The sequence below is a fragment of the Manihot esculenta genome, chromosome 6 (genome assembly GCF_001659605.2).
Source record: "Manihot esculenta cultivar AM560-2 chromosome 6, M.esculenta_v8, whole genome shotgun sequence".
NCBI classification, from domain to species: Eukaryota; Viridiplantae; Streptophyta; class Magnoliopsida; order Malpighiales; family Euphorbiaceae; genus Manihot; species Manihot esculenta.
In genome coordinates, this window is record NC_035166.2 from 8,942,634 (window position 1) to 8,955,696 (window position 13,063).

General features: G+C 37.1%; 1 protein-coding gene across 1 annotated transcript; it reads left to right on the forward strand.

The window, feature by feature from the left end:
* The first annotated feature begins 3,871 nt into the window (after window positions 1–3,871).
* LOC122723837 lies at window positions 3,872–12,798 on the forward strand. The gene is made up of 3 exons (XM_043957727.1): window positions 3,872–3,921; window positions 4,424–5,444; window positions 12,764–12,798. Exons 2-3 carry the CDS (start codon window positions 4,436–4,438, stop codon window positions 12,796–12,798), a joined length of 1,044 nt encoding a protein of 347 aa, XP_043813662.1. The 5' UTR covers window positions 3,872–3,921; window positions 4,424–4,435.
* The last annotated feature ends 265 nt before the right edge of the window (window positions 12,799–13,063 follow it).

Genomic DNA, 13,063 nt, shown 5'->3' on the forward strand with positions numbered 1-13,063 from the left:
TACCACAGACTTTTAGATTCGTTTGTATGGTTTGCCCCCACGTACATGGATGCATGCTAATGCTTTGCGTATAGCTTCATTGTTTGATGGTTTACTCTCTGTTTCTTCATTGGATGAGTTGGACGTGGGCAGGCTTTATTTTCCCATCCAGGTTTGCTTTCAGGTTTCTCAACCGTTAGTTTCTGGTTTTTACTTTAAATCTGGTTCAAGCAAGGTCTAGGTATCAGTTCGGTATGAAAATCTGCCTTTCTTCTGCTTTCATTGCGGCCGCTTGGATTATGTGTTCCGCGTGTGCTCTTCTGCCCTAGCATCTCCGGTTGATGAGCTCTCTTGTTTTAAATTTGGTATGTACTTCTCTGCTCGATTGATGCCTTCCAGCTAATCCATAACTGGTACTTAGCGAGTTCTTGCTACCTCATTATTGCCTCAGGAGCAACTGAGCCCTTCATCGACTTTGGTTCCCTTTCTTCTTCCCAGTGACTCTGCTGGCCCTGAAGTCATTTCCAATGTACCCGCTACAAGGTCATGTAACACCCCTTACCCTATCAAAGAGTAGACAGAGCAAGGAATGTCACAAACTATACCTTTTTAGATATATCAAGACTAAACAATTTCTTTAATCTGTAAACACCAAGTTTTTAGGTACTGTATGTAAATTTCATCAAGTGATTAACATAAATGTGAGATTTTTAAATCAAAATTTTCGGCAGAGTTTCCTCTGTTTCATTAGCACTTTAACCTGTAATACATATGAAAATCACACTTATAATTATACTAACAACTGTCATTTGATATCTTACTAGTCCTTGATTTACATAATCTTTACAACTCACTCTATTAAATATGTACATGCCAAAATCTAACTGCACTATGACTCAGAGACTCAAAACAACCAGCTATGATAATGGCCTTGATACACATTCATAATGTCTATGATAATGGCTCCTTATGAAGCATTGTATGGCAGAAAATGTAGAACCCCATTATGCTGGACAGAACTTAGTGAAGCTAAACTTGTAGGTCCAGAGTTGGTAAGACAGACTGAGGAAAAGGTGAAGATTATCAAAGAAAGATTGAAAGCTGCAATAGATAGGCAAAAATCCTATGCAGATTTGAGAAGAAAAGATATAGAATTTGCTGTTGGAGACAAAGTGTTTTTAAAAGTTTCTCCGTGGAAGAAAGTACTAAGATTTGGCAAGAAAGGTAAGCTAAGCCCTCGGTTTATTGGTCCATATGAAGTAATTGAGCGTGTGGGTCCAGTAGCCTACAGGCTAGCTTTACCTCTAGAGTTAGACAGAATACACAATGTCTTTCATGTATCCATGTTAAGAAGATACAGATCTGATCCTTCACATGTTATTTCAGCTGAAACCATTGATGTACAACCTGACCTAACTTATGAAAAAGAACCAGTGAAAATTTTAGCAAGAGAAATAAAAGAATTACGAAACAAGAAGATTCCCTTAGTTAAAGTGTTGTGGAGAAATCACAAGACAGAAGAAGCTACATGGGAGAGTGAAGAAGTGATGAGGCAACAATATCCACAGCTATTCAAAGCAGGTAAAATTTCGAGGTCGAAATTTCTTAAGAGGGGAAGAGTTGTAACATTCTCAAACCCATAGCTAGAGTAGTGCCATCACTAGGTAGGGTTAGGCTATTTTACTACTAGAGTAAGTGGCCTTAGGGAAGGTGCTAGCTTAAATTTGATCTGCTAATAATTGAATCATAGAAAACTCAAATAAAGAAACAGACGTATTCAGAAATAAAGCAGACAGTGTGATTAGCGAGTCGGGAACGAGTCACTTTCGGGAGGTGCTTAGGGTTTTCCGACGTGCTTGCTTGAGGTGTTTGTTTAAATCCGTTATCCTAGCTTAAGTGAAAAGGACTTCTAAATGCTAAAAGCATACTTTAGTAGGTCAATCTATGATGATTGAAAGTTTAAAAAACTAAATTGAAACATGGTAAAGAGTTTAGTGGGTTAAAGTGTAAATATGAAAAGTTAAAACATAAAAGTCAAATTTTACTTTCCATGTGTCACCTAGCTAAGGAAAGGAGAATTGAAAAAGCAAATTAAAAAAGAAAAAAAGGGATTTTCTTCTTTCTTCCTCCACCATTGCCGTAGCTCACCCATTGAAAAACCAAAGCTTTGTTTTGTCTTCCTTCCACCAAAGTCAAGCCAAACCTCACCAAAACAACTTCTTCCTTTAACCAAAATTTACCCTAAGACCAAGAGCTAAAGGAACAGCCATATATTGAAAGGATTGGAGAAGAAAAGTTGAGAATTTCATATACACCAAGCTTGTAAATCAAAGGTGAGCTTATAATGGGTAGGAAATGGCATCTTTTCATTTATTCATGCATGAATTTGAATTAGAAAGCTTTAATTTATAGTTTATTCAATCCTTCCCTAAGATATAAATTGACCTAGGTGAAGGAACATCAAAGGGAAAGGAGATAGCTAGAGAGTAGAAATGGAAAAAGGAAAGAGGAATTAAAGAAAGGTTTGGTGTTTCTTTGATTTTCTGTTTTCCTTGAATTTTCACATGGACATATGAAGTTGGAGATTGATTTTACTTGCTGAAAATGTTGCTTTGATTGTATAAATATATTATATGTATGTTAAAATGGTGTTTGAAAGGCTTAGAGTAAAGAAACTTAACATGAGAGCTTAAAGTGCAAATCTGGTAGAATAGGTTTTAACAGGGCAGCTTGTGTTAACAAGTTCATAACTTATTGTGTTTTTATTGAAATTAGTCCTAAGATATACCAAATGAAAGCTAAGATAAAGAGCTAAAACTTTTATGAATTGACCAAATTTGAAATATGTATGTAAGATGATGAAAATTACAAGTGAACCTGAACTGGACACAGTGGTAGTGCATCCGGAACAGAGTCTATTGATGATACCATAACTAATTTTGTACTCAGTGAAATTTGTTAAGACCAGTGCCAATTGAATCTCAAGAAGTATAACTAAAACTTTGTAGAAGACACTTAAGCTTAAATTTGTATGAAAATGGATGAATATTATATGTTTTGTGATACTATAAACAGGTACCAATACTGGACTGATTAAGATCTGATTGAGCAGCTTGTAAATAAAAATTCATAACTTAGGTTAGGATTATCAGAATTGCATGAACCATACCTTGTTGGAAAGATAAGACATAAATGTACATTTCGTATGAAGAAACTAAAGTTAAATTGTAACTCTAAACTACTTGAAAAGTTGATGCAATATATGGTAGAATGTAGTTTTCTACATTAAAATGCTAAGTCAATAAAGTTTTGCACTATTTGCCATGAGTTTTCCATATTGTAAATCTTGGCATATGATATATGTACTTTGGAAAAATGAATTCAAAGAGCTTCAAATGACATGCATTTACATTGATATATTGAATTAATGATACTTGGCCCTGGTAAACGTAATAGGAGTCGAGGTTAGCTTAAGGGTATGGCATGCCATATAAACAGACAGAGTTCGCAGTACTGCTACCGATACATGATCTATATTTGAGGTTATATATCTGGTACCTCATAAGCATGGCCACAGAGCTCTGCTATCACAGTTTTGGCCTCTGAGCCTACCGTTCGGCACCCTGTGCCTACCGATATAACTCCTTATCTACCTAGTCGATCCTACTATGTGTTTATAAGGGCTAAGATCTTAATTAAGATTGATACTTGATTTTGTGAACTTATTAGTGAATGTTAACATGTTTGCATATACTAGCTTGTAATGGTTTACTTGATTATCGATATATGTGAACTTGTTTGTTTTATTCTGTTATTATTGCTATCACCCACTGAGCGTTAGCTCAGCGTGTTGGTTTTTACCTCACGCAGGTTGTAGATAAAGTAGGGACATCGGAAGTTATCAGAGGTCTACATCAGATATCAAGGCCATTATCATAGCTGGTTGTTTTGAGTCTCTGAGTCATAGTGCAGTTAGATTTTGGCATGTACATATTTAATAGAGTGAGTTGTAAACGTTATGTAATCAAAGAATAGTAAGATATCAAATGATAGTTGTTAGTGTATTATAAGTGTGATGTTCATATGTATTACAGGTTAAAGTGCTAATGAAACAGAGGAAACTCTGCCGAAAATTTTGGTTTAAAAATCTCACATTTATGTTAATATCTTGATGAAATTTACATACATTACCTAAAAACTTGGTATTTACAGATAAAGGAAATTGTTTTAGTCTGGATATATCAAAAGTGGCATAGTTTGTGACATTCCTTGCTCTGTCTACTCTTTGATAGGGTAAGGGGTGTTAAAATTAGTGGTATCAGAGCAAAGGTTTAGGCGATTCTAGGTCATAGTATGTATGTATATATGTGTCATATATGTACATGCCAAAATGAGTTACAACTATGATATGGTTCTGATGTAAATCTCTTCTTTGTGTCCTTAGGTCATATAAAAGATGTCATCTGAGTCACAGAGAGCAGCAGATGAAGAGGTAGAGAGTCATGCTCCCTCTGAGGCAGCTGCAGCTCCTACTGCTCCTGCACCTGCTGCTGCTCCTCCACCTGCTGCTGCTGGTGGACTAGGGCAGGATGCATTGTTTCAGCAAATAGCTGAGTTACTTAGGAGGGTTACACAAAATGTACCAGAGGTACCACCACCACCTGTAGCAGTCCAGGTTCCCCCACCTGTTGTAGCCCAAGCACAATCTAGGCCTCCAATAGAAAAACTCAGGAAGTATGGTGCTACGGATTTTAGAGGTAAAAAGGAAGATGATCCTTCAGCTGCAGAATTCTGGTTAGAAAGTACAGAAAGGGTTCTACAGCAGCTACAGTGTTCACCAGCAGAGAGCTTGATGTGTTCAGTATCATTGCTAAAAGATGAAGCCTATAGATGGTGGACAACATTAACACAGATGATTCGACCAGAGCGGCAGACTTGGGAATTCTTTTTGGCAGAGTTTAAGAAGAAATATGTTGGGGCCTTATACACAGAGGAAAGAAGGAGGGAGTTCTTATACCTCAGACAGGGCAGGCTTACAGTAACTGAGTATGAGCAAGAATTTGTTAGACTTAGTAAATATGCCACAGAGATAGTTCCTATAGAGGAAGAAAGATGTAAACGCTTTGAGCAAGGATTGCATGCTAATATTAGGATGTACCTCACAGCTATGCATATCAGGGAACTCTCAGGTTTAGTAGAGACGGCCCATAGCCTGGAGCGAATTAAAGAAGAAGAGCAAAGTAGAAAGCAGAAAGGGCAGCAGAAGAGGAGCCAGAGCCAGTATCAGGGACAATCCTCTGCATCTCAGACAAGTAGTAAGAGACAGAGGGAATTTCTGCAGACAGGGCAGAGAGGACCACCTAGGCAGAGTCAGAGACCTGGGCAGAGTTCAGTAGTGAGGTCTGGACAGCAGACTACCTCAGTATCCAGTACAGGAGGACCAGGCAGAGGGTTGCCACCAATATGTGAGCATTGTGGCATGAGACATGGTGGAGTATGTAGGAGATTGATTGGGGCTTGCTACTTATGTGGAAGCTCAGACCACTTTATGAGGGATTGTCCTAGAGGCCAGTCAGTGCAGCCTATACAGACAGAGAGATCTTTGCCGACAGGGTCTAGAGGCAGAGGTAGAGGTAGAGGTGAATCTAGCAGTGCTCAGAGTCACAGAGTATCAGAGACAGTAGATAGACCAGACACTAGAGCACCTGCCAGGGCATATGCTATTCGTGCAAGGGAAGACCAGGACAAACCAGATGTTATAGCTGGTAAATTTTCTATCTTTGGCAAATATGTTTATGCATTAATTGATCCTGGTTCCACACATTCATACATCAGCATACCCATCAATAATGAGAAGGGAATTGAAGTAGAACCTTTAGAGCATGACATAGCAGTGACCAATCCCTTAGGACATCTTGTGATTGTGAATAGAGTTTACAGAGATTGTCCTATATGTGTGCAAGGTCATACCTTTTTAGGTGACCTGATAGAGTTACCTTTTAGAGAGTTTGATGTGATTTTGGGTATGGATTGGTTGTCTAGACATCATGTCATAGTTGATTGTAAGTTAAAGCGAGTCACACCCAAAACATTAGAGGGTTCTGAGGTTATAGTTGTGGGTGAGAGGGCAGATTACCTCTCTAATGTCATATCTGCCACTACAGCTAGGAGGTTGATTAGAAAAGGCTGTACAACCTATCTGGCTAGTGTGATTGAAACTAAGAATGAAGGTCCTAGTGTGTCAAACCTACCCACAATATGTCATTTTCCAGATGTATTTCCTGAAGAGTTGCCAGGGTTACCTCCAGAAAGGGAAGTGAATTTTGCTATAGAAGTTGTGCCAGGCACTGCACCTATTTCAATTGCTCCTTACAGAATGGCTCCTACAGAATTGAAAGAGTTGAAAATACAGTTACAAGAATTACTTGATAAGGGCTTTATTCGACCTAGTGTTTCACCATGGGGTGCACCAGTGTTGTTTGTGAAAAAGAAAGATGGATCTCTTCGATTGTGCATTGATTACAGACAGTTGAATAAGGTAACTATAAAGAATAAATATCCACTGCCCAGAATAGATGATTTGTTTGATCAGTTGAAAGGGGCCAGTATTTTCTCTAAGATAGATTTGAGATCGGGTTACCATCAGTTGAGAGTTAAAGGGGCAGATGTGCCTAAGACTGCATTCAGGACACGATATGGACATTATGAGTTCCTGGTTATGCCATTTGGGTTAACAAATGCACCTGCATCATTCATGGATCTAATGAACCGTATCTTCCATCCATATTTAGACCAGTTTGTTGTAGTATTCATTGATGATATTCTGGTATACTCTAAAACTAGGGAAGACCATGACAGACATTTGAGGATAGTATTACAGACTCTGAGGGAAAAGCAACTTTATGCTAAGTTTAGTAAATGTGATTTTTGGCTCAATGAAATAACATTTTTGGAACATGTTGTATCAGCAGAGGGAATTAGGGTAGATCCACAGAAGATTAAAGCTGTACTGGAATGGAAGCCACCAAAGAATGTTGCAGAAATTAGGAGTTTCTTGGGTCTAGCTGGGTACTACAGACGGTTTGTGAAAGGGTTTTCACTTATAGCAGCTCCATTGACTAAATTACTACATAAGAATGTTAAGTATGTTTGGGATGATAGATGTCAGGCAAGCTTTGACAAATTGAAGACTATGCTCACCGAAGCACCAATACTTACACAACCTATTTCTGGCAAGGAATTTGTGATATACAGTGATGCTTCTCACAATGGACTTGGATGTGTTTTGATGCAAGAAGGTAAAGTGATTGCCTATGCTTCCAGACAATTGAAGCCACATGAGAAGAATTATCCTACCCATGATCTAGAGTTGGCGGCCATAGTTTTTGCACTAAAGATATGGAGACATTACTTATCTGGTGCGAAATGTTACATCTATACAGATCATAAAAGTCTGAAATACTTACCCACACAGAAGGAGCTAAACTTGAGACAGAGAAGATGGCTGGAGTTACTGAAGGATTATGATTGCATTATAGATTATCACCCAGGCAAAGCTAATCTGGTAGCAGATGCACTTAGCAAGAAATCCTTATGTGCATTAAGAGCGATGAATGCGCGGTTGACTATAGCGGATGATGGATCTATCATAGTAGAATTAAAAGTTAGACCCAGCCTGCTACAACAAATTAAAGAAGCACAGAAATAAGATACAGAGATAGCTTCATGGACTAGACAAGTACAAGAGGGAAAGAAGCAGAAGCATGTGATAAGTGATGATGGCTACTTGTACTATGGTGACAGAATATGTGTACCTAACATTGGAGAGTTGAAACAGAGTATTCTTATAGAGGCACACAACAGTCCATATTTTATGCATCCAGGTAGCACTAAGATGTATCAAGATCTGAAGGCGCATTATTGGTGGCCGGGTATGAAAAGAAATATAGTTGAATTTGTAACAAAATGTTTGACATGTCAACGGGTAAAAGCAGAGCATCAAGTTCCATCAGGGTTATTGCAGCCTATCGCTATACCAGAATGGAAATGGGATAGAATTACCATGGATTTTGTAATAGGATTGCCACTCACACCAAGGAAGAAAGATGCCATCTGGGTAATAGTTGACAAGTTAACTAAATCAGCGCATTTCTTGCCAATTAGAATGGATTATACATTAGAAAAGTATGCAGAATTGTACATTAATGAAATTGTGAGACTGCATGGTGTTCCTATCTCTATCATATCAGACAGAAATCCAAGATTCACATCCAGATTCTGGGAAAAACTACATGAAGCTCTAGGGACAATATTGAATTTTAGTACAGCTTTTCATCCTCAGACATCAGAAAGAGTAATTCAAGTTTTGGAAGATATGCTCAGAAGTTGTGTAATTGAATTTGAAGGAAGCTGGGAAAGATATCTCCCACTAGTGGAATTTGCTTACAACATGTACATATTTAATAGAGTGAGTTGTAAACGTTATGCAATCAAAGAATAGTAAGATATCAAATGATAGTTGTTAGTGTATTATAAGTGTGATGTTCATATGTATTACAGGTTAAAGTGCTAATGAAACAGAGGAAACTTTGCCGAAAATTTTGGTTTAAAAATCTCACATTTATGTTAATCACTTGATGAAATTTACATACATTACCTAAAAACTTGGTATTTACAGATAAAGGAAATTGTTTTAGTCTGGATATATCAAAAGTGGGATAGTTTGTGACATTCCTTGCTCTGTCTACTCTTTGATAGGGTAAGGGGTGTTACAATTAGTGGTATCAGAGCAAAGGTTTAGGCGATTCTAGGTCATAGTATGTATGTATATATGTGTCATATATGTACATGCTAAAATGAGTTCCAACTATGATATGGTTCTGATGTAAATCTCTTCTTTGTGTCTTTAGTTCATATAAAAGATGTCATCTGAGTCACAGAGAGCAGCAGATGAAGAGGTAGAGAGTCATGCTCCCTCTGAGGCAGCTGCAGCTCCTACTGCTCCTGCACCTGCTGCTGCTCCTCCACCTGCTGCTGCTGGTGGACTAGGGCAGGATGCATTGTTTCAGCAAATAGCTGAGTTACTTAGGAGGGTTACACAAAATGTACCAGAGGTACCACCACCACCTGTAGCAGTCCAGGTTCCCCCACCTGTTGTAGCCCAAGCACAATGAGTCCTAAGATATACCAAATGAAAGCTAAGACAAAGAGCTAAAACTTTCATGAATTGACCAAATTTGAAATCTGTATGTAAGAGTAGACAGAGCAAGGAATGTCACAAACTATGCCACTTTTGATATATCCAGACTAAAACAATTTCCTTTATCTGTAAATACCAAGTTTTTAGGTAATGTATGTAAATTTCATCAAGTGATTAACATAAATGTGAGATTTTTAAACCAAAATTTTCGGCAGAGTTTCCTCTGTTTCATTAGCACTTTAACCTGTAATACATATGAACATCACACTTATAATACACTAACAACTATCATTTGATATCTTACTAGTCCTTGATTTACATAATCTTTACAACTCACTCTATTAAATATGTACATGCCAAAATATAACTGTACTATGACTCAGAGACTCAAAACTACCAGCTATGATAATGGCCTTAATATCTGATGTAGACCTCTGATGAACTCCGCGTATCTACTTTATTTACAACCTGCGTGAGGTAAGAACCAACACGCTGAGCTAATGCTCAGTGGGTGATAACAACAAATAACATAATAAAACAAACAAGCTCGCATAAATAGATAATCAAGTAAACAATTTCAAACTCGTAGATGCAAACATGTTAACATTCACTAATAAGTTCACAAAATCAAGTATCAATCTTAATTAAGATCTTAGCCCTTATAAACACATAGTAGGATCGACTAGGTAGATAAGGAGTTATGTCGGTAGGCACAGGGTGCCGAACGGTAGGCTCAGAGGCCAAAACTGTGATAGCAGAGCTCTGTGGCCATGCTTATGAGGTACCAGATATGTAACCTCAAATATAGATCATGTATCGGTAGCAATACTGCGAACTCTGTCTGTTTATATGGCATGCCATACCCTTAAGCTAACCTCGACTCCTATTACGTTTACCAGGGCCAAGTATCATTAATTCAATATATCAATGTAAATGCATGTATAAGGAGTTATATCGGTAGGCACAGGGTGCCGAACGGTAGGCTCAGAGGCCAAAACTGTGATAGCAGAGCTCTGTGGCCATGCTTATGAGGTACCAGATATATAACCTCAAATATAGATCATGTATCGGTAGCAGTACTGCGAACTCTGTCTGTTTATATGGCATGCCATACCCTTAAGCTAACCTCGACTCCTATTACGTTTACCAGGGCCAAGTATCATTAATTCAATATATCAATGTAAATGCATGTCATTTGAAGCTCTTTGAATTCATTTTTCCAAAGTACATATATCATATGCCAAGGTTTACAATATGGAAAACTCATGGCAAATAGTGCAAAACTTTATTGACTTTGCATTTTAATGTAGAAAACTACATTCTGCCATATATTGCATCAACTTTTCAAGTCGTTTAGAGTTACAATTTAACTTCAGTTTCTCATAAGAAATGTACATTTATGTCTTATCTTTCCAACAAGGTATGGTTCATGCAAATCTGATCATCCTAACTTAAGTTATGAATTTTTCTTTACAAGCTGCTCAATCAGGTCTTAATCAGTCCAGTATTGGTACCTGTTTATAGTATCACAAAACATATAATATTCATCCATTTTCATACAAATTTAAGCTTAAGTGTCTTCTACAAAGTTTTGGTTATACTTCTTGAGATTCAATTGGCACTGGTCTTAACAAATTTCACTGAGTACAAAATTAGTTATGGTATCATCAATAGACTCTGTTCTGGATGCACTACCACTGTGTCCAGTTTAGGTTCACTTGTAATTTTCATCATCTTACATACAGATTTAAAATTTAGTCAATTCATGAAAGTTTTAGCTCTTTGTCTTAGGTTTCATTTGGTATATCTTAGGACTAATTTCAATAAAAACACAATAAGTTATGAACTTGTTAACACAAGCTGCCCTGATAAAACCTATTCTGTCAGATTTACACTTTAAGCTCTCATGTTAAGTTTCTTTACTCTAAGCCTTTCAAACACCATTTTTAACATACATATAATATATTTATACAATTAAAGCAACATTTCCAGAAAGTAAAATCAATCTCCAACTTCATATGTCCATGTGAAAATTCAAGGAAAATAGAAAATCAAAGAAACACCAAACCTTTCTTTAATTCCTCTTTCCTTTTTCCACTTCTACTCTCTAGCTATCTCCTTTCCCTTTGATGTTCCTTCACCTAGGTCAATTTATATCTTAGGGAAGGATTAAATAAACTATAAATTAAAGTTTTATAATTCAAATTCATGCATGAAGAAATAAGAAGATGCCATTTCTTACACACTTCTAAGCTCACCTTTGATTTTCAAGGTTGATGTATATGGAACCCTAAACTTTTCTTCTTCAATTCCTTCAATATATAGTTGTTCCTTTAGCTCTTGGTCTTAGGGTAAATTTTGGTTAAAGGAAGAAGTTGATTGAGTGAGATTTGGCTTGGCTTTGGTGGAAGGAAGACAAAACAAAGCTTTGCTTTTTCAATGGGTGAGCTACGACAATGGTGGAGGAAGAAAGAAGAAAATCCCTTTTTTTCTTTTTAAATTTGCTTTTTCATTTCTCCTTTCCTTAGCTAGGTGACACATGGAAAGTAAAATTTGACTTTTATGTTTTAACTTTTCATATTTACACTTTAACCCACTAAACTCTTTACCATGTTTCAATTTAGTTTTTAAACTTTCAATCATCATAGATTGACCTACTAAAGTATGCTTTTAGCATTTAGAAGTCCTTTTCACTTAAGCTAGGATAACGGATTTAAACAAACACCTCAAGCAAGCACGTCGGAAAACCCTAAGCACCTCCCGAAAGTGACTCGTTCCCGACTCGCTAATCACACTGTCTGCTTTATTTCTGAATACGTCTGTTTCTTTATTTGAGTTTTCTATGATTCAATTATTAACAGATCAAATTTAAGCTAGCACCTTCCCTAAGGCCACTTACTCTAGTAGTAAAATAGCCTAACCCTACCTAGTGATGGCACTACTCTAGCTATGGGTTTGAGGATATTACAACTCTTCCCCTCTTAAGAAATTTCGACCTCGAAATTTTACCTGCTTTGAATAGCTGTGGATATTGTTGCCTCATCACTTCTTCATTCTCCCATGTAGCTTCTTTTGTCTTGTGATGTCTCCACAACTGTGTAAATCTTGTAAATCTTAAAATGCTAAGTCAATAAAGTTTTGCACTATTTGCCATGAGTTTTCCATATTGTAAATCTTGGCATATGATATATGTAACTTGGAAAATGAATTCAAATAGCTTCAAATGACATGCATTTACATTGATATATTGAATTAATGATACTTGGCCCTGGTAAACGTAATAGGAGTCGAGGTTAGCTTAAGGGTATGGCATGCCATATAAACAGACAGAGTTCGCAGTACTGCTACCGATACATAATCTATATTTGAGGTTATATATCTGGTACCTCATAAGCATGGCCACAGAGCTCTGCTATCACAGTTTTGGCCTCTGAGCCTACCGTTCGGCACCCTGTGCCTACCGACATAACTCCTTATCTACCTAGTCGATCCTACTATGTGTTTATAAGGGCTAAGATCTTAATTAAGGTTGATACTTGATTTTGTGAACTTATTAGTGAATGTTAACATGTTTGCATATACTAGCTTGTAATGGTTTACTTGATTATCGATATATGTGAACTTGTTTGTTCTATTCTGTTATTATTGCTATCACCCACTGAGCGTTAGCTCAGCGTGTTGGTTTTTACCTCACGCAGGTTGTAGATAAAGTAGGGGCATCGGAAGTTATCAGAGGTCTACATCAAATATCAAGGCCATTATCATAGCTGGTTGTTTTGAGTCTCTGAGTCATAGTGCAGTTAGATTTTGGCATGTACATATTTAATAGAGTGAGTTGTAAACGTTATGTAATCAAAGAATAGTAAGATATCAAATGATAGTTGT